Source organism: Lytechinus variegatus, chromosome 4, assembly GCF_018143015.1.
Source record: "Lytechinus variegatus isolate NC3 chromosome 4, Lvar_3.0, whole genome shotgun sequence".
In the NCBI taxonomy this organism is placed as follows: Eukaryota; Metazoa; Echinodermata; class Echinoidea; order Temnopleuroida; family Toxopneustidae; genus Lytechinus; species Lytechinus variegatus.
In genome coordinates, this window is record NC_054743.1 from 11,781,531 (window position 1) to 11,806,490 (window position 24,960).

The window sequence follows — 24,960 nt, forward strand, 5'->3', positions numbered from 1 at the left end:
CTCCCAAAATACCCCGGCCTAGATAGGGTTAAATATATCTGCGGTCCATTAGCTACAAGATGTACTTTGAGTGCCGTTATGTGAATTATGCTTAGGCTTTGGAAATAAATGTTACTTAACTGATATGAAATTGATTTTTTTAAATGAAGCTTATCTTGGATACTAAATGAAATGTGCATTTCGTGTGAACCATGTTTAAACTTCTTTGGGCATTAGACTTTAATCGAATAACAAATAACATACGGACAAAATAACATTTATTAATTTTGTTCAGGTATTTTCAATACCTATTATAAAAAGCATACAGAGGCAACAAACAATTTTGTGGATAATAGCACGAAATAAACACTGAAACATACAAGTACATAAAAGTAAAACAAAATTAATATAATGTAAAAACTTCTTATCAGGTAAAAATTTAGAATTACGAAAAAAAAAAGTATTTTGAAAAAAAAACGCGACATTTTAAAGTGTAAAGTTCACTGTAACTTGTAAGCAATGATACAAGGTCCTGGGCTCCGTAAGACAAAGGTTTGCGATGAATTGCAAATATGAAAGAACCGCACTCATTGGCTCCCAGTCAATATTTTAAACAGAGTGTGCATGCAACGATGATCTTGATTGGTCATTGATATTTAGCGATTGATTGCAAACCTTTGTGTTACGGAGCCCTGATGAGTACTGTAATAAAGTAGATTTCACTGTTCTACATATCCCTATAAAACAATATTTTATTTATCAACGGCTCGAGCTCAGGATGAAATAACTAAACAAACAAAAAAGGAAGTTGATAGGGGGCCAAGTCATCATGTTCACCGACTGATCCAGGGGGGGGGAGCACAGCCAGCCCGTGCCCCCCCCCCCCCCTGGGAGGCACAATTGAAATTTGTAATCTGAAAATGCGGTTAAAACAGAATTGTGCACTTCCCTGTTTGAAAGTGAAGACCTTTTTTTTGCTTGTAATTTTTTTTTCGGGGACGTCATGAAATGACCTTCGATTTTATGTGAAAACCCTTTTTTTTGCTTGTCAAATTTTTCCTTGGGAAAATATGCCCCCCCCCCCCTCCCATTGGAAAATCCTGGATCCGCCCTTGATCATGTTCATACCTTATCCATTTGGATATTCATATAGTTTTATACCTCACTGCACGTTAAGACAGGCGACGGCATAGTCACTTTAAACAGAACCAGCTTAAGACCGAAACTATTCAAAAAGTTCCTAGACCATTACGCATAATTAATGCAATATTCTGATATTGTAGTCTCAAGATTCTGAAAAAATATATTTATATAATATATTCATATGTTTACTAAAATAGAACGTATACTTTTAATAAAGATATTTTTAATTGTAAATAAGATCGAATTAACATCACATTAATTTGAACCGAAATTCACAATAGTTGTTTGATTATTTAGTAAAAGAGTATACGGTATCCTAGCGTCCATGGGTCTATGGCAAGAATTCACCGTGTGTAAGTCTCCTTGGCTTTTTATTATATCACTCTTAATAATACTATCAAAGATTTCCCAAGCCTAAATTCTTTTAAATTTAAGTTGAAATTGAAAAAGTTTCTCCAAGATACTCGTTAGTTTCTTCAACTCTTCATCACTCATACATTATATTTTCATATATACCCAGCACTACGAACTGTGAAATATGATATTTTTCGTTTTTTCCTGTTTTCTTTTTTTTCGTTTTCCTGTTGATCCGTATATTCGCTGTGAGTGTTGGGGCAAGAAGCTGGAGACCACTGATCTTGCTTTTTTCCCTCATTTTATATTTCTTTCTTTTTTTTCTTTTAAACTTCATTTAGATACATTTAAGTTCAAATTTCTACCATATTGCATTTGTGTTTTGTTGACATTGTTCATACGTATATATTACATGTATTATAGGAGGCTGCATCCTACAAGCTTCGCTTTTTAGCAGCTTCCTCCGTTTCCGACCTGTTATCTTGATTATTACACATAATAAGTTTCTTTGTCTTATTGATTATAATAATATCAAGATGTATGTAACAAAATTATTGTAAATGTAAATGATTGTTGGAAATGGAAAAATAAATGAAATGAAAATATCAAAATATGACTTGCGTGATGGAAAGATGAAACTCGAGAGAGATGCCACTTATCAATATCAATGGTATCGCCATTCTTATCATTATAGAAGAAACAAATTGAATGTCGTTCGAATGCCAAAACCTGATAAAAACACTTTTGGAGTGCAGTTGAAATACATTTCAAATACAACTGGAATATTTTCCCTCTCCAAATGCGCCTCGAAAGTTTTGCGACGTCCAACATTAGAGACCCAAAATAGAGCTCGCAGATCATGCACGGTTTTAGTTTGACAAAGTTTTAAGAAAAAAAGTGAGAAAATTTTTGCGAATGGTTCTCTCTTTCTCGAACAATATCTTACGTTTTCAAACCTTAAAAGTTTGCCTTTAAATTATTTTTTTGGACGACATTCTCAAGGGATTTGCTATTTCGACATAACAGGCTGCTGGCCTGTACATTGTAAAAATATGTGGTGTTAAAACTGACATCAATTGGTGTTAATAGAGCACCCTGAGGTGTTAAAATTACAACCTAGAGATTGAACATAACACCAAAGAGTGTAAATGTAACAACCAAAGGTGTTGTAATAACACCTGTAGGTGTAAAACTAACACCACCAATTTAACACCGGTGTAAAATAGCTGGTGTGGTCCTCTATTGTACACCGGTTAACACCACAGTTTTTGCTGTGTAGGATCAGGGAGTTTCTTCCTCCGAAGCTCTCTGCTAAGATGGGTTACTATGCTGGACCAATTAACGTTAACCTCACAAATCTAGGCCTACATCAAGCGAAGGGTTCGAATGGCATCCTTCTTCTAAACCTTCTTTCTGGTAATCATTTTTGGTAGGGACCACATAGGAAACTGCATTGGTGCTTATATGGCTGACATGAATACATTTATCCGTATATTTTTCATCTTCTTTCTCGTGGTCTTTGGCCCAGGCTTGTTCCTCTCCAGATCCGAATATTTGAAAGAAGATGGTGACAAAGACTGCGATCCCTGATGCGATATAGAAGACATCTCTCCATTGCTCCGGGTCAGACTGGATATTAAAATAAATTTGAAATAACAATTAACAAAACATGCTTAATTAATTAATCATAACAGCAGTCCAAATGATTGACCCAGAGGGAGAGATAAACCTAGTATAACAACATGTAACATGGGAATCATATTGTAAAAACAATTATCTGCGAAGATAGTTAACATTAATCATTTCTCACAAGACGAAAATGTAAAAAAAAGTTTGGAAGAGGTTTAAGAAATAAAGTGAAAACATGCATGGTACAACCGGAAATAAAACGAAGGAAAACAATTTTTGATTGCTGCAATTTTGATTTTAACTTTGTAAAAAAAAAACAAGAGTGGAAAATATGATTTTGTCTTTTACTTTTAAATATAATGCTACGGTATGTTCCAAGAACAATGGTTTAAACCGGGATTTAGATAGCAAGTGTCATAGGCTCTGCAAAGAAATCTGGAACTTCCTTTCGTCAATTTTTCGTATCGAATTAGACCTACCTGGTCCGTCACTAAATATCCAGTTACTATTGATGATATAAAGAATTAGACCTACCTGGTCCGTTACTAAATATCCAGTTACTATTGGTGATATAAAGCTGGCGGATAGTGCGACGGTATTTGCAAGACCCATCAGCGTACCCGAAAACCGGGGTGCCAAGTCTACTGCGTTAGAGAATATTGACGGATAGGTGATTCCGGTTCCCGTGGCCGCTACTACGATCAAACCCAAACCGAGGAACCGATTGCAACCGATGAAAGAAACCGGAAGGAGTGTTGCAACGATGATCACAACACCTGTAAATAGGTATAATAACAACATTCCTGTCGTGATTCATGTGCTTATTCCTTAAAAATAATATGACAATCTGAATAACTGAATCAGATTTCTTTAAGAGAAGGCTGACTTCCTTAAAATAGTAAGTAAAGGAGGTTCACTTTCTCTTGATTTCTAAGTGACAAAAGTTGAAGGGATAGGAAAGAGTTGTTTCTCTTGCACGTTGAGATTGGCAAAATAATACATATGTGCAAGCATATTATATCAGAACATCACAAAATTCAACCTTTTTTATTTTTGGTTCTAGAGACAACATACATACCAAAACACATCATTGCCTTGCGAATAAGCGTAACGCTAATATTTCGACCAATCAAAGAGTCAGCCACCTGTGACGTCATCATCGATATTATCGTCTGACAAACATATGGTATTGACGCTAGTAATCCAATCTTGAAGAAAAAAATAATATGATTAAGGTTTAAAGATTAAATATTATCTTATATTTAGTTCTTTCTGTGTATCAGTTATTCTTAAATCCAATCATTTTTTTCTTTCTTCAAGATCTTGTTGAAGAATATTCTGTTTCAAGGATAGTACGTTTGTTATCCTGAAAAAAAAATCCGTGTATGTATACCTAGTCATTTTATTCTTACGGCTGCTACTCAGACTACTCTGTTTTTGTAGACAATTAAAAAACTAGCAATCATAAAATGTAAGAAAGTAATTCTAATCATTAAAATACGAGAATTGCAGCTTATATAGTAAATCATTGTTTTAATGTCGCAAAAATGGTGAGATTTTTAATTTTCAGATTAGAAATGGAAAAGGATAACAAAAAAGAAATAGAATGGAATAACAATGAGAGAAACGAGAAAGAAGAAGAAGAAAGAGAAGGAGGAGGAGAAGAAGAAGATGATGATGAAGAAGAAGGGAGTATATTAAGAGAAGAAAACATATAAGAGACGATGATGAAAAAGAAGAAGGGACAGTACGAGGATGGGAGAAGAAGAAAGTTGAGAAAGAGAAAGATAAACGTACCTCTCTAATGGAGAATCCAAGGACGTATTTCATATAGATAGGTAGGTTGGTAAGAAGAGTACCTACAACCCAACCTTGTATACCAAACCGGATCAGAATAAATGAATATACAGGAAGTGACGTCAGCAGGTCACGGACGGGCACAGTGGCGGGAGGCTTAAATACAAAGGAAAAGAAGAAGGAAAAAAATGATGTGAAATCAATTAAGTCACTAAAATCATCCAATGACAGGGCAAATGGTGTGTTCGTTTATTACGCATTCACCTACAGATATTCTACCCTGCTCAGATGCCGGAGCATTCTTTCTACCAGGTACCCATGATACTTCACGTGAGTGGCGAATGTATAGCTAAACCTTGTGGTTCAAAGTTCTGATTTTTTCCACTGAACCACCACATCGCTGTATGCTTTTTAGTAAAGAAACAAGGTCTATCTAACACAAAGTCAAATAAACGTTTTTTAAGATGACAAAATTATGTAATAATGATGAAATTCTAAAAGTTGACGAAGGTTTGCATAACGTAAAATTTTTACCAAATTAGAACAAAAAATCACCTTTGTAATCTGACTGTCCTTTTCGCTCTCTTTCTTCTCTGACTGGCCTCCAACCTCTAAATTTTCCTTTGTTTTAATCGGACTCTCTCGTATTATAAGAACCCATAGGATGGCCCAAGTAAGATAACTGGAACCTAAAACAAAGAAGATAACATATTGTAATTGAAATTAGTGATGGTGGTAAATGCATACGTTTCGTTTAAATGGTTGTCGAAATGAAAATAAAATACAAAATCAAGTTAATCCTCATCATTTCATTTAGTGCATTAGATGGCTATCTTCATAAGATAGTAACGTCAATACAAAGTTCCCTTATTCGGCAATTATATGAATTATTTATATTAAAAAAACGCTACTAGCAGTTTGAGGGTATTGTCATTCTTTCATTCGGCAATTAAATAAATATACCTTATCTAAACAGAAAGAAAGTTGCGATATGACTGTCATGCAAAATTAATATAGGGAATATTTCAATCGAATGAATTCGATAAAAAGGAAAAAGGTGATGATTTACTACCTAAGATGTAGAATGAGAAAGGCCATCCAAGCTGAGGGGTAGAGCAGATAAAACCTGATACAATCTGTCCTATCGCCAGCCCAAATGGATTACCTGAAACATGAAAAATAAGTCGATTGTTTTCAACTTAAATGATGGAGAAAATAATATTGATAGAAATGTGCGCCACCCTGAGCAATATAATACAGTCATTACAGTGCTTGGTAACTGAAATCGAAAGTTTAGATTATCAGTTTGGATAGGCATATGTCTGTTTTATTGAACTCTTCATATGCCTCCTTATCACAAAGTGTGGTCACAGCGAGAAAGACGAGGAGAAAATTACAGTTTCACGTGGTGGGGCGTATAAAGCGATACTGTGAAAAGTCAAATATAGACTGTGGTAACTTACAATATGAGCATTATCTTAACACTCTTAAATTCGATGGGATAATGACTAATAATAGTGGAATATGCAATCAATGTGAACACACTATTGGACACTGTGGACACATGCAAATGACACACTCAACATACCGTTGGAAAATTTTGAAGCTACTATGAACACACTGTGTGGACATTGCTGTGGCCACACCCCGGGACCACACTGGGTGTACATGACGGGTTACTGTGAACACACTGATGATATATAGACTGCGAACACACTTGGAACGCACCACACTCTTTGAACTCGTGCTGTGATCACGTTTAACTTGTTGAAGGAAAATGCGAAGACACTATGAATACACTGTGAACGTTATTGTGGACACTCGCACACACTATGGGACACGAGGACGGCACAAATACAGACTGTTGTACACTGTTAACACAACACAATTTGCACATTGAAGGTAACTGTGAACACACAGTGAACATGTAAAAACACTGGGGACACAAGAAGGGACAATGTGAACACACTGTGAAGACGACACACAATGAACACACTAGAAACGCACGGTGTGACATTGTGAAGATACTATAAAGACGCCTTGATTGCACCTCAAACACACTTTAGGACTGTTCATACACCCACCTGCCATTGCAAACGATGTGACCCTAGTCTTGGTCTTGTTTGTAGTCCAGTTGCTGATCAGTCTGAACATGGCCGGTACTACAGCACCCTTGAAACAACAAAAGAGATAGAGTGGGTGTGTGTGTGACGTTTGTGTGTGTGAGAGAGAGAGAGAGAGGCAAAATGTCAAAATATTGAGAGAGGAAATTTCAATTTCAATTGTATTTATTTCACTTCCATCAAACAAAAACAAATTGTATACCATATATATAAAAATAAGTATTTGTATCCATTGCAAAGAAACAAAAATAATAATACATATGTTGTGAAAAAAACTTACACGATTTGGGCAACACATTGGAGGTTTTAAATAAGTATACTATTTTTCAATAGAAATAATAGAAATAAGAGCGTCCTTTTCCTGATTTAAATTTGTCCTTTTATAATTCAGTATTTTTTTAATGTTAATTCATTATTTTCATTTTTTAAATCTATTTTCCGGTTTTGTACAAGTCATGCTTTTATTATCATTATCATTTATTCATTTATTAATATATTTCAATGAGAGTATGTTTATTGGCGGTTGGCCCATTGAGAATCACTTTAAACAATTCTATTCACATTTTGGGACGAAAAAAGACCAAAAAATATGAGCACTAAAATTTCCAGCCATATAAGGGTGTATAAATAGATCCCACATCATCAGTCCTTATGTTTATCAATGTGATTTTTTTTTTTTGTTATTATTCAAAAATTATTGTTTCAAGTTTTCGTCCCATCTTTACCTCGAATATCCCAGCTAATAACCTGACTACGAAGAAATATGATGCTCCAGTTCGGGCCGCTACCGGTACAAGAATGTTCATAATGGCAGTCATCGCAGCTCCGGTCGCTACGACCCATTTCCCGCCTACTCTGTCGGCGATCCAGCCGCCTGGGAGTTGGGTTATGGGTAGCCCGATGAAGAATGCAGAGAGGAGAAGCTCTTGTGTTTGACTGCTCCAAGAAAATTCAGGCTGTACAAAAGAATGTTTCATATTCTTTAAGAGCTGATAGCTACATAATATTTGGCTATTATAATATAGTGGATGGTGGTTATCAAACAGGGTAGGGAAATAAAATGAATAAGGGGGAGGCCTTGTGAACGTGTCATGACTTATCGGATGTTTTATCTCACAAGTTTTGTTTTATCCGGCAGTTACCACAGAAGCAGTGCTTCGCAGCCAATCAAAATCTAGAAAGTTGTCAGATCTAACGATCGGATGACAAATGTGGATGGAACTCTCCACAGATAAAGCAAAATGCTGACTTCGGAGAGCATACTTACCGTAATGTTATCTGTGTGATTTCCTTCTGCGTCTTCATTTCGGTTCAAACATCCGTGATTGGTCTCATTGTGGTCACTTGTCGAGTTGCTTGAACCGTGATTGGATGCTGCCATAGCGGTGATGGCGACACTCGGGTTGATACGGAGTGTGTTAAAATTAGCTACTCCCCAGAAACACATCAGAGCGAAAAGTATCCTTGAGTTCGGATAAAGAATCTTTACAGCTGGAATGTATGAATAAAAACGGTATAAAGTAAAATCAAACATATTAATTAAGTATAAAATAATTCTTTTGACAAATTATTCAAAAATTATATCATATTTCATCTTTTCTCCTTTTATTCTTGGTCGTATAACTTTTTTTTGGGGGGGAGGGGGCATGGCCCCCAAGCAACCATCCCCATCTATACGTTAGTAACTCCAATACACAAATGGTTAAATGTATTATTCGACATTTTCCCTTCAAATTACATTTTCTCTTCATGAGGACATTAGACAATATACTATAGGGCCTATGTGTTATCTCTTGATTACTGCCCAAAGAGGAAAATGCACTATTGAGAAAACAACTAATCCCTAATAATCAAGTATACACATGCAACCTATGAGAGTAATAATTTACTAATAAAATTGTCAAGGAACTTGACCATGCAAGTAAATCGTATAAGTCCCAGATTCAAGAATAATGGCGCTTTGCAAGAAAGTTGACCCGCAATGGCAACGTAAATCAAAGACGAATTGCGATTTATCAAATTGAAATCAACTACAAAAGGGACGTACGTTTTATTTTAGAATCGAACACTAGTTTCTTGTAACACCCTCATTACCCTACTCGATGTGTTGGAACCAATAAACTTACCCATGATGTCTGTAATGAATGCTGGCTCTGATTCTTGTTCAAATCAATCTCTAGTTCTCCCTATGCAGACTTAAGATCTGGATGGTTTATAGGTGACGAGAACCTATTATAAAAGTATAATAATCAAGTAACCCGTATAAGTTACTCGTAAATACATCAGCAGTTTACTACCAAAAACTCCTTGTATGCAATTTTTGATAGGTTAAACTTGAAAGTAAAATGTTAGACAGTAGCATGGCTTTTTATTCACCTCGAGTACTCACCTACTTGTGAAATATGGACTACTTCCAACTCTCATCAGGTCTATGTAATTAGGTGATAACTGCACCTGTACAATTTGTTTCTATGTATGTGAATGGGTTGTGTTCGTAAAGCTACTTGATATCTCCTTTGGTCACAAGGCAATATCGCAATACAGATCATAAACTGATTCAGTAACTTTATGTCTTATCGTGTAGGAGGGGCGGATCCAGGATTTTCCAAGGGGGGAGGGGCATGCACATTTTCCCCAATGAAATTTTGACAAGCAAAAACAAAAATAAGAAAGGTCCTCGCTTTCAAAAAGGGGATGGGGATCGAAGGCACAATTGGGTAAAAATGGCATTTTTACATTAAAATGTTTGATTATGGCTCTTAAGGGGACACGAGCGGATGTGCCTCCCGTGGATCCGCCAGTGTCGTACAGTCATTTCATGATGGAAACGTATGACTGAAAATAAGCGGACGATGCTGTAAATATTGACACAAATTTTATAACGTACTCACATGTACTTTGTTCAGAGTTTTTTCATAACTCATAAAAAGCCATTCTGCATGAATAATATCGATTCGTTTTGCAACGTTTCAGTCCCCATTTTAGTGGCAGATTCGGGGAAAGGATGTGTGCGTGGGGGGGGGGAGTTCTTGGACCCCACCTAAAGTCCTAAACTACTAATATTTGGCCTGGTTCGTTAACCATAATGCAACATTCTCAGCATTGTAAAGTCTTGTAATAACACACAAATTCATATTCACGTTGTTTAAGCCTGTTACTCTAACAACTGCTGTTTAAACTTTTGAAACAACTGTTTAAACTATTTAAACAGCTGTTCAAAATTTTAAAACAAGTTGTTTAAAAAGTTTAAGCAATTACAAAAAAGTTTAAACTACCTGTTGTTAGAGTGACAGGCTTAAGCAACGTGCTATTTTTTTATTGTGTACACTGATTATGTTACCAATTAGCAAAACATGTGCCTTTCCACTCAAAAGATGATTTCTATACACGAATGCAATTATTGGCTAATTTGACCTCAATATTACTAATCGTTAACTGAAAAGGCATATATATCAGGCCGTTTACAACTAAAGGATAACAAACAGAAGACACACAATGTATGCCCCCGGTGTATGCCTGATCGCTCCCCTTTAAAACTAGTAAGTTCTAGTAAAATCGTATAGAAGAAGATATCGCGGAAATGTTACTTTGATGCGAGGTATGATGCCACCAATGTCATTTAAGAAAAAAATGATTATCATGAACCATTTGAAATTTATTATTTTATATCACATACGTAATATGGGGCAGCTGCTCCTCTATGACGTCATAAATCAAATTTTAATTTTAATAATTCTCTGATGGATTTTTCCTCGAACCTTTACCTATATTTTCATGACTTTTTTCTGGTATTCAACAACAAACTCTTCTTCAGAGTGAACTTCCCCTGATGATTTGTTTTTTAAACAAATAAGGGCTAAGGCAAATATTGAAATAAAATATATAGAATGAAAATTATTTGCAAAAAAAGTACAACGATAATGTAAAAAGCTTTAAACCCTACATGTAGGTCTAATGGTCTATTGTTGAAATATAAGATTTACAGTAAAAATTATTTGTAAAATAAACGCAATACAGGACATGATAAATAAACATATCTCCTTTTCCAGTGGCAGGCTTATAATTTCCATCGTAATTTAATTCTAATCTATGTATGTTATGTACCTACCACACCATTCAAAACAATGCTTGTACAAACGAAAATTACTCACGTCCACAGTAGGTCCATGCTGGGACTGACTGATTGGCTATTGTCCGAAGTCATCGCTGACCGCTGACTCTATGAGATGACCAATAATGTGTTTATTGATTGCCTAGGATGATCACATGTAACGACACGAGCAATGTGGAACATTTAAGACTGCCTATTTAATCTTTGAAATCTGATGAAGCGTAAAGATATCAATGAATGAAACAATGACCGAATTCCTTTCTAGTAGGTTACCCGTTGTAGCAGAACGTCAACAATCAAAACCAAGCCAGACTGGTCAGACTGGACACTGTGTGCGCAGACTCTCCTGATCAGCATTCATTCACTAAACAGCGCACAGCTGGTCTTGACCAAAGCCTTTTAAGGTCAATATGACTGGACTGGACACAACAATACCCCCTTCTCTTTCGCTCTCTCTTACCTGGACCAAGGAGTTTACCAACTCCTCGGTGTCTAGACACAATCATATTAAATCCGCACGACAAAACTTAAACTGACCTTTATTAATTAACTTTCGACATAGCTCTTTACCTTCAGTTTCCTTTTATTTTAAACTGCATGACCTTCAGGTTTACAAACATATAACATTATAATCCTATTGCTAGAAAAAAGTCCATTGGCCTATTTTTATCAAAAAGTTACTGGATGAACATCAATTTTTGCAAAAAAATATAAGAGTGCATAATATGGTTTATGCATAAAGTCGTTTAACCCTATAAGAGCCGGCTTATTTGGACCCATCTCACATCCGAGGTGGGGGGGGGAAGGAATCCGATCTCGGCCCTCGATCGCGCGAGCGCCGCGAAAATTTGCACGGTGGTAGTGTGCAATAAAATCTACAAGGCTGTATGGTTATTTTTTCAAATAATAAGATTTTTTATTTAATGACTTAATTATGCTAATTTATGCATGAAATAAATCGTTTGCTCTAATCAACTATCATACGGCCCCAAGACTGCTATTTTTTTTATTCACAGAGTCTTTGTAGGATCCTGATCAAATGTACTTCCGTATTTTATTGTTTTTTTTATATCTTATGTATTTCCTTGTTTTTCGACTTTTTGTTTTTTCGATGGAAATTGTCGCAGACTTAATTCTGATCATAAACAATACAAAATTAATTATCAGTAAAAGTACAAAATGATGATATACTTTTGCCTAAATACACAATTTACATTGGCTTTGAATTTGAATTCACGTCTTTGAGCTGTTTTGCGTCTGACATGCACTTACATAATTTTGCGTGATATGGTAAACTCCGTACCCGGGCATTGCAAATTTGGTGTCAAAAGTTGTGCGAGATTTAAAATTCGGCGAGCGGCGCGGTTGAAAAATTTCGCGCGGCGGATTTATCGCGAAAAATGTAGAGGGTACGACGTATTCCGCACCGGGCCTTTTAGGGTTAAAGCAAGGAGTTCTTAGAATTCTTGGTTAGAAGTAATAAGAAGATATAGTTCCCCGGGATAGTTCCGGATAGTGAGTTATAACATGGACCTGTCCATGGTTATAACAATGGCATCGATCCCGAAAGAGGCCGGTAATACCAGGAAAAGATTATTTATACAGTCAAATTAATTATCACTCCATGAGCTATATATAGCCATCTGAATTCGACTGTGCACAAAGCAGGTAATTAAAAGAGGATTTTCTTTATTATTAATACCAACATCGCTGTTAATATGGTTTGCATTGTTTTCGTTGTTGTAAAATAATATGAATACATAAAAGATTTTCAAACAATGTTATTTTTTCTGTCAAATCCGTGATATTTAATTTTCTTAAGAAGGTCATAGGTACCAAATCAAAGTTAAACATTTTTTATGATGTAACAATTTCGACAGATGACCCACTGACATACGGAATCGGGGAGGATAGAAAAGAAAATGAGAGGAAAATTATTAAATATGATATTGTGTCTTATTTTATCACACCTTTTTTATATTTCAAAAGAAGGCCAAAATATTGACTCGCTTGCGAAGATATGTTTACATAAATGTACATGCCATATTGTTCCCTCTTATTAGTATTCCGCCACTGAATAGAACTGAAAAGTTTGATTACATGAATGCTTTGATAACCCGAGCCTCAAGCCTAATATTTCTCTACATTTATAACCATTCGTGTATTCAACCCTGTCAGACTTGACATCAACCAGACTTATTTTTCAGAAGTGCCTGCCAATCTCCGACCAGCTGAGGAACTGAAACGAGAGAGAGAGGGACCGGGGGGGGGGGTCGTCAACATTTTCGATAACTTTTCGTGATTTTGATTGGCTGAGAAGCAATGTTACTATGGTAACTGTCGGATAAAACAGAACTTGTCGGATAAAGCGTCCGACAACAGGCGACAAGTCCTTTCATGATAAGCTTCCCTGGGTTTAATGAGAAGGGACACTGAAATTGTCACAACAGTTCAATTCATCAGCAACAAAGGCCGATTATCGTTCGTTCCACTGGAAAAAATTGTAAAGAAATGATAAATGTAATCGCAGGGGTGTGATAATCACGGCCCTCGCTGTTATAAGTTGTTAGTTGTATCATGGACCTGACAGAGTAGAGGTCCATGGTTGTATTGATATAGCATTACTTGGAGTGGTAGTCATGGTAGTGTAGCAAGGAACTAGAAGTAGTATGACGATGCATGGTTCATTGACCGGTTTCATTAGCTATCCTATCAAGGTATAACTTAAAATTTTATTTGTACCTGTTTGCTATTTCTGACTGTTTCTGTTATACCTTGCACACAAAATCAATCAACCAAGGACTAGTTCGAGGTTTAACCGTCATTACTCTACAAGCGCTTTCAAATCTGATGTGATTGAAACTAACAATTATAAAAATGTTCATCGAAGGAGTTTGGCGGACTGCTTACATGTACACCGAAATTTGCGCGCGTATCTTGCGATCACTGGGATCGGTCATTGATGTTTTATATGTTTGAGAGGTCAAAGTCAATTAAAACCTTTCTGTTGTTATCAACCTGAGCCGGTCAATGATGCAGCCTTCATAGAGGAAGGAGGACGTTTGAATTCGACTGGAACAAGAAACAGACGCAGATGCGATTTCAGTAATCATGGGTAAGTCCACTTACAGCCGGAACTACAGCATATCAGGGGAGTCGATTTGTAATAGGACTTGACGAATGTTTATATTCGAAAAGTTTATTTTATCCAACAGGCCTACCATTGTAGTATTGACTGGACACTTCTCAGCCAGTAAACATGGACAAAGTAAAAAAGTCGTTAGATCTGACAATTTGAAGAATGGAAATTGTTGGTGAAATACGCACCCTGTTGTGCGAGATTATACTAATAAATGAATTCATCCAGTAAATTAATGTCGTGATCCTAAAAAAGGGTGAATTTCAACCACCCTTATAGAGCATGAAAAATATAATTATGAATCTCATGAAAACGATGATGGGAGCGCGAAGTGCGCGCTAAATTATTTGTAAATCCTGACCTGAAAATTTTACGCTTTAAGGATTAGGGCCTATTGTACATATTGTAGGAATTTATGAACATGATATGTGTCTCAATAAGAAAAGTGCAAACGCAGAGCCAATTTATTTTTGTTCTGACCTGAAAACGGGACTATTTAAGCACATACTTGAATAGTGAATAGCTTGCATATCTCATCAAACTTATATATTGTGAGCGCGAAGCTCGAGCTAGCTGTTCAAAGCCTCCTTTTGAGTATTGACTTGAAAATATTTCATCAATTTCTTAATGTAAGCACTAAAACCAAGGAGATTAGAGGTGATATCTCCTTGCTAATATGATACGTATCCCACTATTCATGCGAGCGGGGAGTTCGAGCTGAAATTCAAATCAGTACACTGACTTGCAAATTTATGGGTGGATGTGTAGAAAGAATTCAATCCCTTTTGCCTAACATTATGGACTAAAGGAGGAAGAGGGGGTTTCTTTCATTATATTCACTTCAAATATACAATTCTAACATGCAAAGTTAAATACTTTACTTCTCAATCAAGCATGATCCGTTCTCTCAATTCAAACAAAAATTAGGCATACATTATAGAATGGTGATATTAATGGCTGACATAATATATAATACGACCAATCAATTTCATAAACGAAAAATTTGCTATTGACTGGTACTAATGACTAGTTCTAAACAGCAGTCATGGTTTTGAGACGAGGTTAGTGTATCAAATAAAAAGGGTCCAAATCAATCTCAAGATTATTAAACGTATTGTCCACATCATTCTGCTTGGGCATTAGAAAAATTACACACACTTTTTACATCTCAAACATTCCTCACGCCCTCTCGGCTGTAACTCTGGTAATTTAGAACTGTTCCAAAGATACCACATGCATGTATACATGTCATCGATGATGTAATTATTAGTTCGTATGTTTTTATTAAATGTTTTATTTTATATCATGCTGTTTTTATCCCCAATTTCTTATGTTTTAGCTGTAAACATCCTTTATCCAAACTCGAGGATACTTTTCGCTCTGATGTGTTTCGTGGGACTAGCTGGTATTAACACACTCCGTATTAATCCGAGCGTCGCCATTACCGCCATGGCAGCATCCAATCACGGCCCAAGAAACTCGACACGTGACCACGATGTGACCAATGATGGATGTTGGAAACGAAATAATACGTTCCAAGGAAACTACACGGATGATGTTAAGGTTAGTAATATATTCTCTCTTCTTATTCAACATTTTGATATACCCCACCCCTGCTCCCTCACCACCCCTCCTATAGCCGTTCACCCCTCCCTTCCCCTCCTCTCATCTTGACTATTCTCTCCCTCTGACATGTCTGACATGCTGGTGATGTTTTGAGCCCGTTAGTTCTCTAGATGGCTGCATTTTTAATATTCCATTTAATGTTAACTGATATCGAAATTTCAGTTACATAAACATCCATCATCTAGATTTTGAATGCACACTCATGACTATTTCAATAATTGCTCCTTGTCACGAGTTGAATGAGCCAATTAAACTTTGTGTGTTATTTTATGAGATGCTTTCATCACTTAATGATTTCCTTATTCTTGAATAAAAAGGAAGGTATGAAAACAGGAAATCTTTAAGATTACTCTCAACCTTTGTATTTCCTTCTGTCTGCCTAATGGTTTCCTTAAGGCCCTGTATAATGTATTGTGATTTAATGCCGTTGCGTTAATGTCATTGATGATAATCTGCATGGAACTGGTTTAGTCTGTTTCTCAGATATGGAGCCTCCTTTCACTCAAAATCCAAGTCAAATTTGAAAGAAAATAATAAAGAATCCATGTCATTTTCTCGGACCTCAGTTGCTCATAATTATGATTAATCCAAACTTAACATCTGACATCAAATCTAAACTTACCTACCCTATCATATCATGTTATTAATGACCTAAAGCTCAATCACAAATCCTCAGTAATTAGGCCGGGCATTTACCATGTTTACCACAGGAAAAATATCTTGTGGTCCCACAGTATAGTCCATCATCTATTATCCCCTTTTATGTTCTTTTTAATTTAATAAGAATTTAATCTACAGTGGTAAGTGGCGGATTCGGGGAGGGTGTGACCGAGGAAAATGTGATGTAACATAAGAAGACAAGAAAAAAAGGTGTGGAAACCAGTTTGTGATGTTTGTGGGATTTTATTTGAGTGAAATTATTTAATGAAAAAGTGGAACACCCCGTGGGACATCCCCGAAGAAAACCTTGAGATCTGGTAGATCTGCAAACGTGAATGAATACGATACCAACATATTTGAATTCTAAGGATAACTCTCCAGCAACCTTATAACTGTAATCATCAATTTTTCTTTGTTCAGCCTGAATTTTCTTGGAGCAGTCGAACACAAGAGCTTCTCCTCTCTGCATTCTTCATCGGGCTACCCATAACCCAACTCCCAGGCGGCTGGATCGCCGATAGAGTAGGCGGGAAGTGGGTCGTAGCAACCGGAGCTGCAATGACTGCCATTATGAACATGCTTGCACCACTAGCCGCCCGAACAGGAGCATCATATTTCTTCACCGTGAGGTTATTAGCTGGGTTATTTGAGGTAAAGGAGAAAGAAAATGTTTTTATAAGCTGAAAGAAATGATTTGCGAATAATAATAATAATGATAGTAATAATAATACAGGCGATCATATTGATATTGTGTTATAAGCAATTAAAACTGATTACCACATCCTTATGCCATTATGATGTCTCTTTCTCGTTTCAAGGGTGCTGTAGTACCGGCCATGTTCACACTGATCAGTAACTGGACTACAAACAAGACCAAGACTAGGGTCACATCGTTTGCAATGGCAGGTGGGTGTATGAATAGGAAACTTGATGAGTTGAGTTAATTGAGCTGATTTGCATTTTGGCTTTCCCCCTCAAATTCTACATTCAATTCTCTTTGAATCTGTAATCGCAAAGGAACACGCTATGCAGAGAGTGTATTTTAAGGTCATTTACAGTGTGTTCAATGTGTTCACAGAGTGTTTATTGTGTGTTCACACTGTGTGTTTATTGTGTGTTCACAGTGTGTTTATTGTGTGTTCACAGTGTGTTTAATGTGTGTTCACAGTGTGTTTATTGTGTGTTCGCAGTGTGTTAATTGTGTATTCACAGTGTGTTTATTGTGTGTTCACAGTGTGTTTATTGTGTGTTCACACGGTGTGTTCAATGTGTTCACAGTGTATTTGTGTGTTCACACGGTGTGTTCAATGTGTTAACAGTGTGTTTATTGTGTGTTCACACACGTGTTGAATGTGTTCACAGTGTATTTATTCTGTGTTCACAGTGTGTTTATTGTGTGTTCAATGTGTTCACAGTGTGTTTATTGTGCATTCACAATGTGTTCAATGTGCTCACAGTGTGTTTGTTGTGTGTTCACATTTTTAGTAGCATATTCAGTGCGTTCACAATATGTTTACAGTGTGTTTAAGGTTTAGCACAGTATGTTCTGTTAATGAAAATGGATTTATAGTGTCATCAAAATATCACACAATATTATGTCCAATGTATTCCCAGTGTATTGTCTCAGTATCTCACGGTACGGTGTTAAAATTGTGTTTATTATGAAATCACGGTGTCCTACAGTGTGTTAAACGTGCTCATAGTGTGTTAATAGTGTCACCACAGTATCCCAAAGTATGTTCTGTTTGTTCACAGTGCGTTCATCATTGTGGTTTATTTTCACTTCGTCTAATGCTAATTCGTCCAATAGCCAAGTCGTCTACTATCATTTGGTCTTCCATCAGTTCGTCCAATATCCACATGGTCTAATTGCCAATTCGTCCACTGACCACTTCTTCTAATAACCAGGTGACCCAATAGCCATTTAGTCCACATACCATTTTATCTAATTGGACTAAGTGTTAATTGGGCGAAATGAATGAAAATGAAATGGATATTAGACCAACTGTTTATGAGACGAAATGGTCATAGACGAAGTTGTGATTGGACGAAGTGATGATTGGACCAAATGGTTCTTAAACGAAATATTGATGGACGGAATGGCATTAGACAAAAATTAAAGAAGACCGTGTGGTAAGTTGACGAGTTGGCAGTAGACGAATTGGCAATTTACCATCATTTTTATTCAACAGTGTGAATGTAGACACTAATTCTGCAGCGTATTACCACATAATGTTAAGAGTGACATTGACAGACTATCATATCTCACTGCCATGCTTACCAATGCCGCATTTTCTATCATTTTCTCCATATGTGTCATGTGTATGGGGTCGATTAAACCACCCCTCCTTTTTTGGTCTATTTCAGGTTGTCCATTTGGACTGGCGATAGGACAAATTGTATCTGGTTTAATCTGCTCTACCCCTCAGCTTGGATGGCCTTTCTCATTTTACATCTTAGGTAATGTAATGAGCAACTTTTGTTAAATCGTAATCCTTCGATTCTAATATTTTCCTAATACCTGCATGGCCATCAAAACGCCAATGACGTGTATAGATGAATTAATCAATCGTTACTATCTTATGAAGACAGCATTTCAATGCAATCTACAGAAAACCTTGTAAACTTCATTTTCATGTTAGACTGTACATACTATAAATATATCTACACTTTGTAAAACAAATGTTATATCTGCCACATTTCGCATTTTTATCTGTTCATGCATTTTTTTTCAAACTTTGTTTTATATAGGTTCCAGCTATCTAACTTGGGCAATCCTATGGGTTGTTATTGTACGAGAAAGTCCGATAGAAACAGAAGAAAATTACCAGAATGACGGCCTGTCAGATAAACAGGAATATGAACAGAGAAGCCAGATTAAAAAGGTAATTTTCCTCCTATCATTGTCAGAACTATTCGATTATGTATTCATGTAGCTTAACCAAATATAAAAATGTGATTATAATAACCTATTTTTTGTCATTTAATTGCTTTTATTTTGCTTTATCTTTGGATAAAACTTTTTTCGGAACAAGCAAATATTTATTGGAGATGCAGTGATTATAACAAATGAATCTATCTACAGAAGCAAAAGAAGTCATACGATTGATAGATATTAAGAATCATTGGTATTACATTAAGTCATTTTTTCCTTCACTTATCAAGCCTCCCGCCACCGTACCAGTTCGTGACCTGCTGACGTCACTTCCTGTATATTCATTTATTCTGATCCGGTTTGGTATACAAGGTTGGGTTGTAGGTACTCTTCTTACCAACCTACCTATCTATATGAAATACGTCCTTGGATTCTCCATCAGAGAGGTACGGATTCTCCTTCACCTCTTCATCTTTCTCCTCTCCTCCTAGTCTTCCTTCTTGTTCTTCCCCATCATCTTTTTCTTCCCTTCTTCCTCTCATCTCTTCTCTTCCTATTCCCCTTCCTCTTTGCTTTTGTTCTTCTTCTTCTGTTTCTATTCCTATTCTTGTTCGTGTCCTTGATTTTTCTCTTCGTGTTAACTTTTCCACACCTTTCAATTCATGGCTTTGCGAGGAGTGTGTGTGAGGGTGTTATTTGATCTGAATTTAATACACAATATTTTCTTACGAGGTTTGAATAATGATTTTCTCTGTCAACTATAGTCATAATGATGAACATATTATTTTAATATAAACAAATAATGTGTACACTGATTGCGCATTGGTATACCAGATAACTCATCTCATTGAAAAACAGTTCACTATTCTGCTACAAAAAAAAAAAAAAATTAGTAAAATATATACTCATACAGGCGCTTTGATATTACTTAGTCAATTACATTATTTTCTTTATTATGCATCATATTTCAAATCTACTTATATTTACTATTACGTTTACTATTTCTTTTAACTTTAAGAACAATGATCATTATTATTTGACTAAAGCCATTTAATTTTCTACCGTGATCGTTTTCTTTTTGCCATTGAAGGTTGGATTATTAGCGTCAATTCCTTATGTTTGTCAGACGATGATAGCGATGGTGACGTCACAGGTGGCTGACTCTCTGATTGGTCGAAACAGTAGCGTAACTAATGTCCGCAAGACAATGATGTTCATTGGTACGTATGGTCTCTCTATGAAATCGTTTTAATTATGTCATGTTCTGTCTCTATGCCTGCACAATAAGTTGAGATGTTAATCCGAATTAAAATGAATAAGTCTATGATATCAGTCCAACTTTTCATTAAGAAGATAAAAGTAAATGAACGTTATTTTGCTAATATTAGAGAAGAGAGTCTACTCTAAAATAAGATTGATTCAGTTATTCAGATGTCGTTTTATTTTTTCTACAGGAATAAGTACATGAAAATCACAATATAAAATATACCTAACTTACAGGTGTTGTGGTCATCGTTGCAACCCTCCTTCCGGTTTCTTTCATCGGTTGCAATCGGTACTTCGGTTTAGGTTTCATCATAGTAGCCGCAACAGGAACCGGAATCACCTATCCGTCGGTTTTCTCCAACGCAGTGGACCTGGCGCCCCGGTTTTCGGGTACGCTGATTGGTCTTTCAAATACCATCGCACTATCTGCCAGCTTTATATCACCAATAGTAACCGGTTATCTGGTGGACGATCAGGTATGTATGCGGATTCAATACGAAACTGAAAGGCGTCTATTACTAGTAGGGAATGTCCAATTATCTATGTAAAATCTATCACATTTTGATTATTTAAGAGCATTAGTGAAAACAACCTGATATTGATCACTGAGAGTAATTTATTTTTTTGTTCCTATTTGTCTTATTCAATAACTAATTTACATAACTTAAAGTAAAAATTTAATTTCTGCGACACAGTGAAGAAAAAATGAAATTGTAGAAAGTGCGATCACGGCTAGTAATGTCTTTCTAAACAGCGCCAGCTATTTATTTTCAGTCATTCTTTCAACTGCCCTCGGTTTGGAAGGATTACCTAATAAAAATTGCAGTGAGTGAATAAAGCTTTCTGTTATTTGCTTCTGATTACGCCTTAAATTGAAAGAGCAATTATGAGACATGATTATTGTTAAAAACTATGACGGAGAAGCCCTTTTCCTATATTAGGGTTTTGATGGTATATTTTCGAATTAATCCTGACATACAGTCTGACCCGGAGGAATGGAGAGATGTCTTCTATATCGCATCAGGGATCGCAGTCTTTGTCACCATCTTCTTTCAATTATTCGGATCTGGAGAGGAACAAGCCTGGGCCAAAGACTACGAGAAAGAAGATGTAAAATACACGGATGAAATATATAAATGTCAGTCTAGATCTACAGAAAGGATGCCATTCAAACCCTTGGTTTGAAACCGGTTTGTGAAGTCAATATTATTGGTACAACAAGAATGATCTTCAGGGGATGTGCTATTGGGCTTGCAACTACAGTAGTTCGCCATTAATTTGCGAGTCCACATTAATTTTGGCTGGTTGCATTGCAAGGCAAGGTGACAAGCACTTTGTCCAACAGTCACGGGGATGTTGTAGTAGTCGATCGCTGTGAACATGGTGAAGTCTCGAAAACATAAGACGTCGCTGCAACTGAGGAAAGCCTCCGAGGTGTCGCAGAGACGTCTCCTTGTATAGACAGAAGAAACATTTATGTTGCAGATGTCTCCCTCTGCGACATCTACTTTGATGAGATAAAGATCCTCTAATTCTTGCCGATACCTCGAATATCAAGGCATTTTCGACATAATTCGTGCCAAATTCATACCAGCGCTCTGCAGCGTTGTCAACAACACCCGCAACAACAGTATGTTGAGTCTTGACCCGGTGGCTTGTGTTTTTTTTTCGCTTGTGATTCGTTTTATATACATGAGTGGACCAAATAAGTGCACACAATGCACCCTGATCTTTACCTCCATGATAGTTTTGATTCGATTAGTATGGCCTATTGACATGCCTGTATTTTGTCATTCTGTCATTGAGATGTATAGTTAATGAGCTATAGCGCATGCGTATGGATAAAGTATGAATATCAGTTTCAGCTTTGTGAAACGTTTTGTTATTTGACATTGAGGTGATGGCCAAATCTTTGATGAAACAGCAAGATTAATTATGAAGAATACCAATCACAATATTTACAGTAAACTTTAAGCTTTAAATGTTCGTATTTTTCAGAGTATTTTTTTCTTCTTTTATATACAATCTTTTTTCAATTTCCTTTTTCTGTATATTCTCATGCATCGCATGTCACGCTATATCCTCAACAAAATTTTACTGCTTATGTTTGGGTAACTGGTATTGGAAATATCAGAATTAATGACTGACTGAATTAATTAATAAACGACTGAATCTAACTTCATCACCCCCCTTTGCTATTTTTTAGTGGTATTTTTAGTGGTCTTTCGTCATTAAATTCCATGTGCCAAGTTGACAATGTCATCAGTCCGTCTTCTAAAATCTGATATTTAGTCAAATTTCACACAGATGTTACCTTTTGGTTTTGACACGCAATGCACATTTCTTTGATATTTAGGAAGATAACCGACTCGAGAGTTATTACGTCACGGTATCACTTTAGACAAAGGGAATAAACAAAAAACTAAACGACAATAACGACCAACCACAGCCAAGAAGAAGGTCAATATACGGATAATGTAACAGTGATTGACGTAGATGTTGCGAATCGATTACATACCAAAAAAATACAAAGTTCGGTTCATTCAAATCCCCAAACATCTTGTCCGGATATCTATTCGCGGTAAGGATTACGGTTTCTATCATAAAAACCCGACTAGATAATCTGTTGGGGAATATTCTAATGTATCACCGTTCCGCCTTCTTTAGGCGGTTTTGTCTGTCATACTTCTGATACCTAGGACTTATCTAATATATCTTGTTCCTTTCTTATCAATATACATCCAGTAAAATGACTGTACTTATCATGCTTATCGAGCATCATAATTAAATCAAGTTCAGAAAAAACCCCTTCCCCCAAACAGAACATTTATATCATAACCGAGAGGATCATGGTGTGAATAAAATGAAATACTATTTTTTTGCATTAAGTGTTTTAAATGAAAGTATTGTAGCAATTGAAGTACAGAGTATCCGACAATAATTTACCCATATTCTGAACTGGATTTTAATGTAATCTCTAGTCTGAATGTTGTAATTTAACTGTATGGATAGCCAATTGTGGCACAAAACTTTAACAGTATAAGCCTGATTTATCATTTCACTGTCACTCAGATTATTTATAACTGTTTAGGAATATTGAATAAAGCAGTTTTATTTGCAATTATAGCATGGAAGAGGACAGTGGGTATAAAAAACATACGTTAAAAGATATTTGACATTTTTGGCTTCCCATAATTTTAGCCCAGATTAAGATAATGGCCTAACTTAAACCGGACTTTTGAATACAGGCAGGCCAATGTGTTCACATGGTGGAAAACATTGTGAAATCTTCACAATGTTTGGAAAAATATCATTTTTTAAGCAAAATGAAAAGAGCCCGATAATTGAAGAAAATGTCTCTTGTCCTCATTTCAAATTCATTCAAATAGAACTCAATTAATTCCCCTATATACAACAAATGAAAAAAAATTATAACGCTATATCCTTCATTTCCAGATTTATTACATCGTATTAATTGCTACGCTGTTAATAATATTATCTTCCAATTAGGCCTCAACTGGATATTCACGTGATATTTCCTGTTTATGTTGATTGAATACATTGCTTGTTAAATCAGTAATTAGTACTCATTAAATGTTCGATTAATAGCGCATAAACCTTCTTTCCTGTCTAATTTACTTCAATCCTAAATCCCGAGGGAGTGGCTAGGAACAAGAAACGTTCGGGGATTTGGGTTTATTACCCTACTTTAAGAAGTTTAAGAATTTGTTTGAGTTTAAGAATCGCGTGTCACCTGATTGGCAGGGAAAGTGATACGTTGTGTTTTTCTTAAGAATAATCATTCGAAAATTATAACAAAGTTCAATTGAAAGAAAAGCTTAATCCAATTGCCCACAACTTACTTAAGAGCTTGAATAATTCATCCATCATCATGCAAGGTAATTCGTGATTTATATGTATCATAATTTATATGTCCCTTTTCTGTTGGAAATGAAAATAAACATGAATTCAATCGGGAATTTTAATAAGCCATCATAAAGCTTACGTGTTGCTTCTCATTAATTTTGTACGAACGAAAATACCAAAAACGATAAAATACTTCGTGAAACATTTTCCCAAAACTTTCTCAGATGGAGCTCTTGTAAAACAAGTTGTACCCTTCCATAGTACTCTGAATATGGAATCACAAACGATTACCTTGGTCACATTTGTTCTACGGCGGCCGTACGGCGAGTCGAAATTAGCCGTTTTAACATTATTGTTTGTATGGTTGGAACTACCCCTTATCGACCACCTA

At 36.0% G+C, this 24,960-nt stretch overlaps 2 protein-coding genes across 5 annotated transcripts; one reads left to right on the forward strand and one right to left on the reverse strand.

The window, feature by feature from the left end:
- Positions 1-2,679: 2,679 nt before the first annotated feature.
- LOC121413395 (sialin-like) lies at positions 2,680-11,444 on the reverse strand. Of its 4 annotated transcripts, none has more exons than XM_041606198.1 (11): positions 11,177-11,444; positions 9,152-9,228; positions 8,293-8,516; positions 7,751-7,981; positions 6,987-7,074; positions 5,975-6,067; positions 5,458-5,591; positions 4,903-5,058; positions 4,184-4,313; positions 3,640-3,881; positions 2,680-3,105 (listed from the first exon to the last, which is right to left on the reverse strand). In XM_041606198.1, exons 2-11 carry the CDS (start codon positions 9,153-9,155, stop codon positions 2,827-2,829), a joined length of 1,581 nt encoding a protein of 526 aa, XP_041462132.1. In that variant the 5' UTR covers positions 9,156-9,228; positions 11,177-11,444; the 3' UTR covers positions 2,680-2,826. The 4 variants fall into 4 exon arrangements, with proteins under 4 accessions (XP_041462132.1, XP_041462130.1, XP_041462131.1 ...); XM_041606196.1 differs by having other exon boundaries at positions 9,152-9,254; XM_041606197.1 differs by having other exon boundaries at positions 11,134-11,444.
- A 2,268-nt stretch (positions 11,445-13,712) lies between these two features.
- LOC121413396 (sialin-like) lies at positions 13,713-24,039 on the forward strand. The gene is made up of 10 exons (XM_041606200.1): positions 13,713-14,251; positions 15,615-15,838; positions 16,982-17,212; positions 17,380-17,467; positions 18,929-19,021; positions 19,313-19,446; positions 19,727-19,882; positions 20,527-20,656; positions 20,937-21,178; positions 21,684-24,039. Exons 1-10 carry the CDS (start codon positions 14,248-14,250, stop codon positions 21,885-21,887), a joined length of 1,506 nt encoding a protein of 501 aa, XP_041462134.1. The 5' UTR covers positions 13,713-14,247; the 3' UTR covers positions 21,888-24,039.
- Positions 24,040-24,960: the final 921 nt, after the last annotated feature.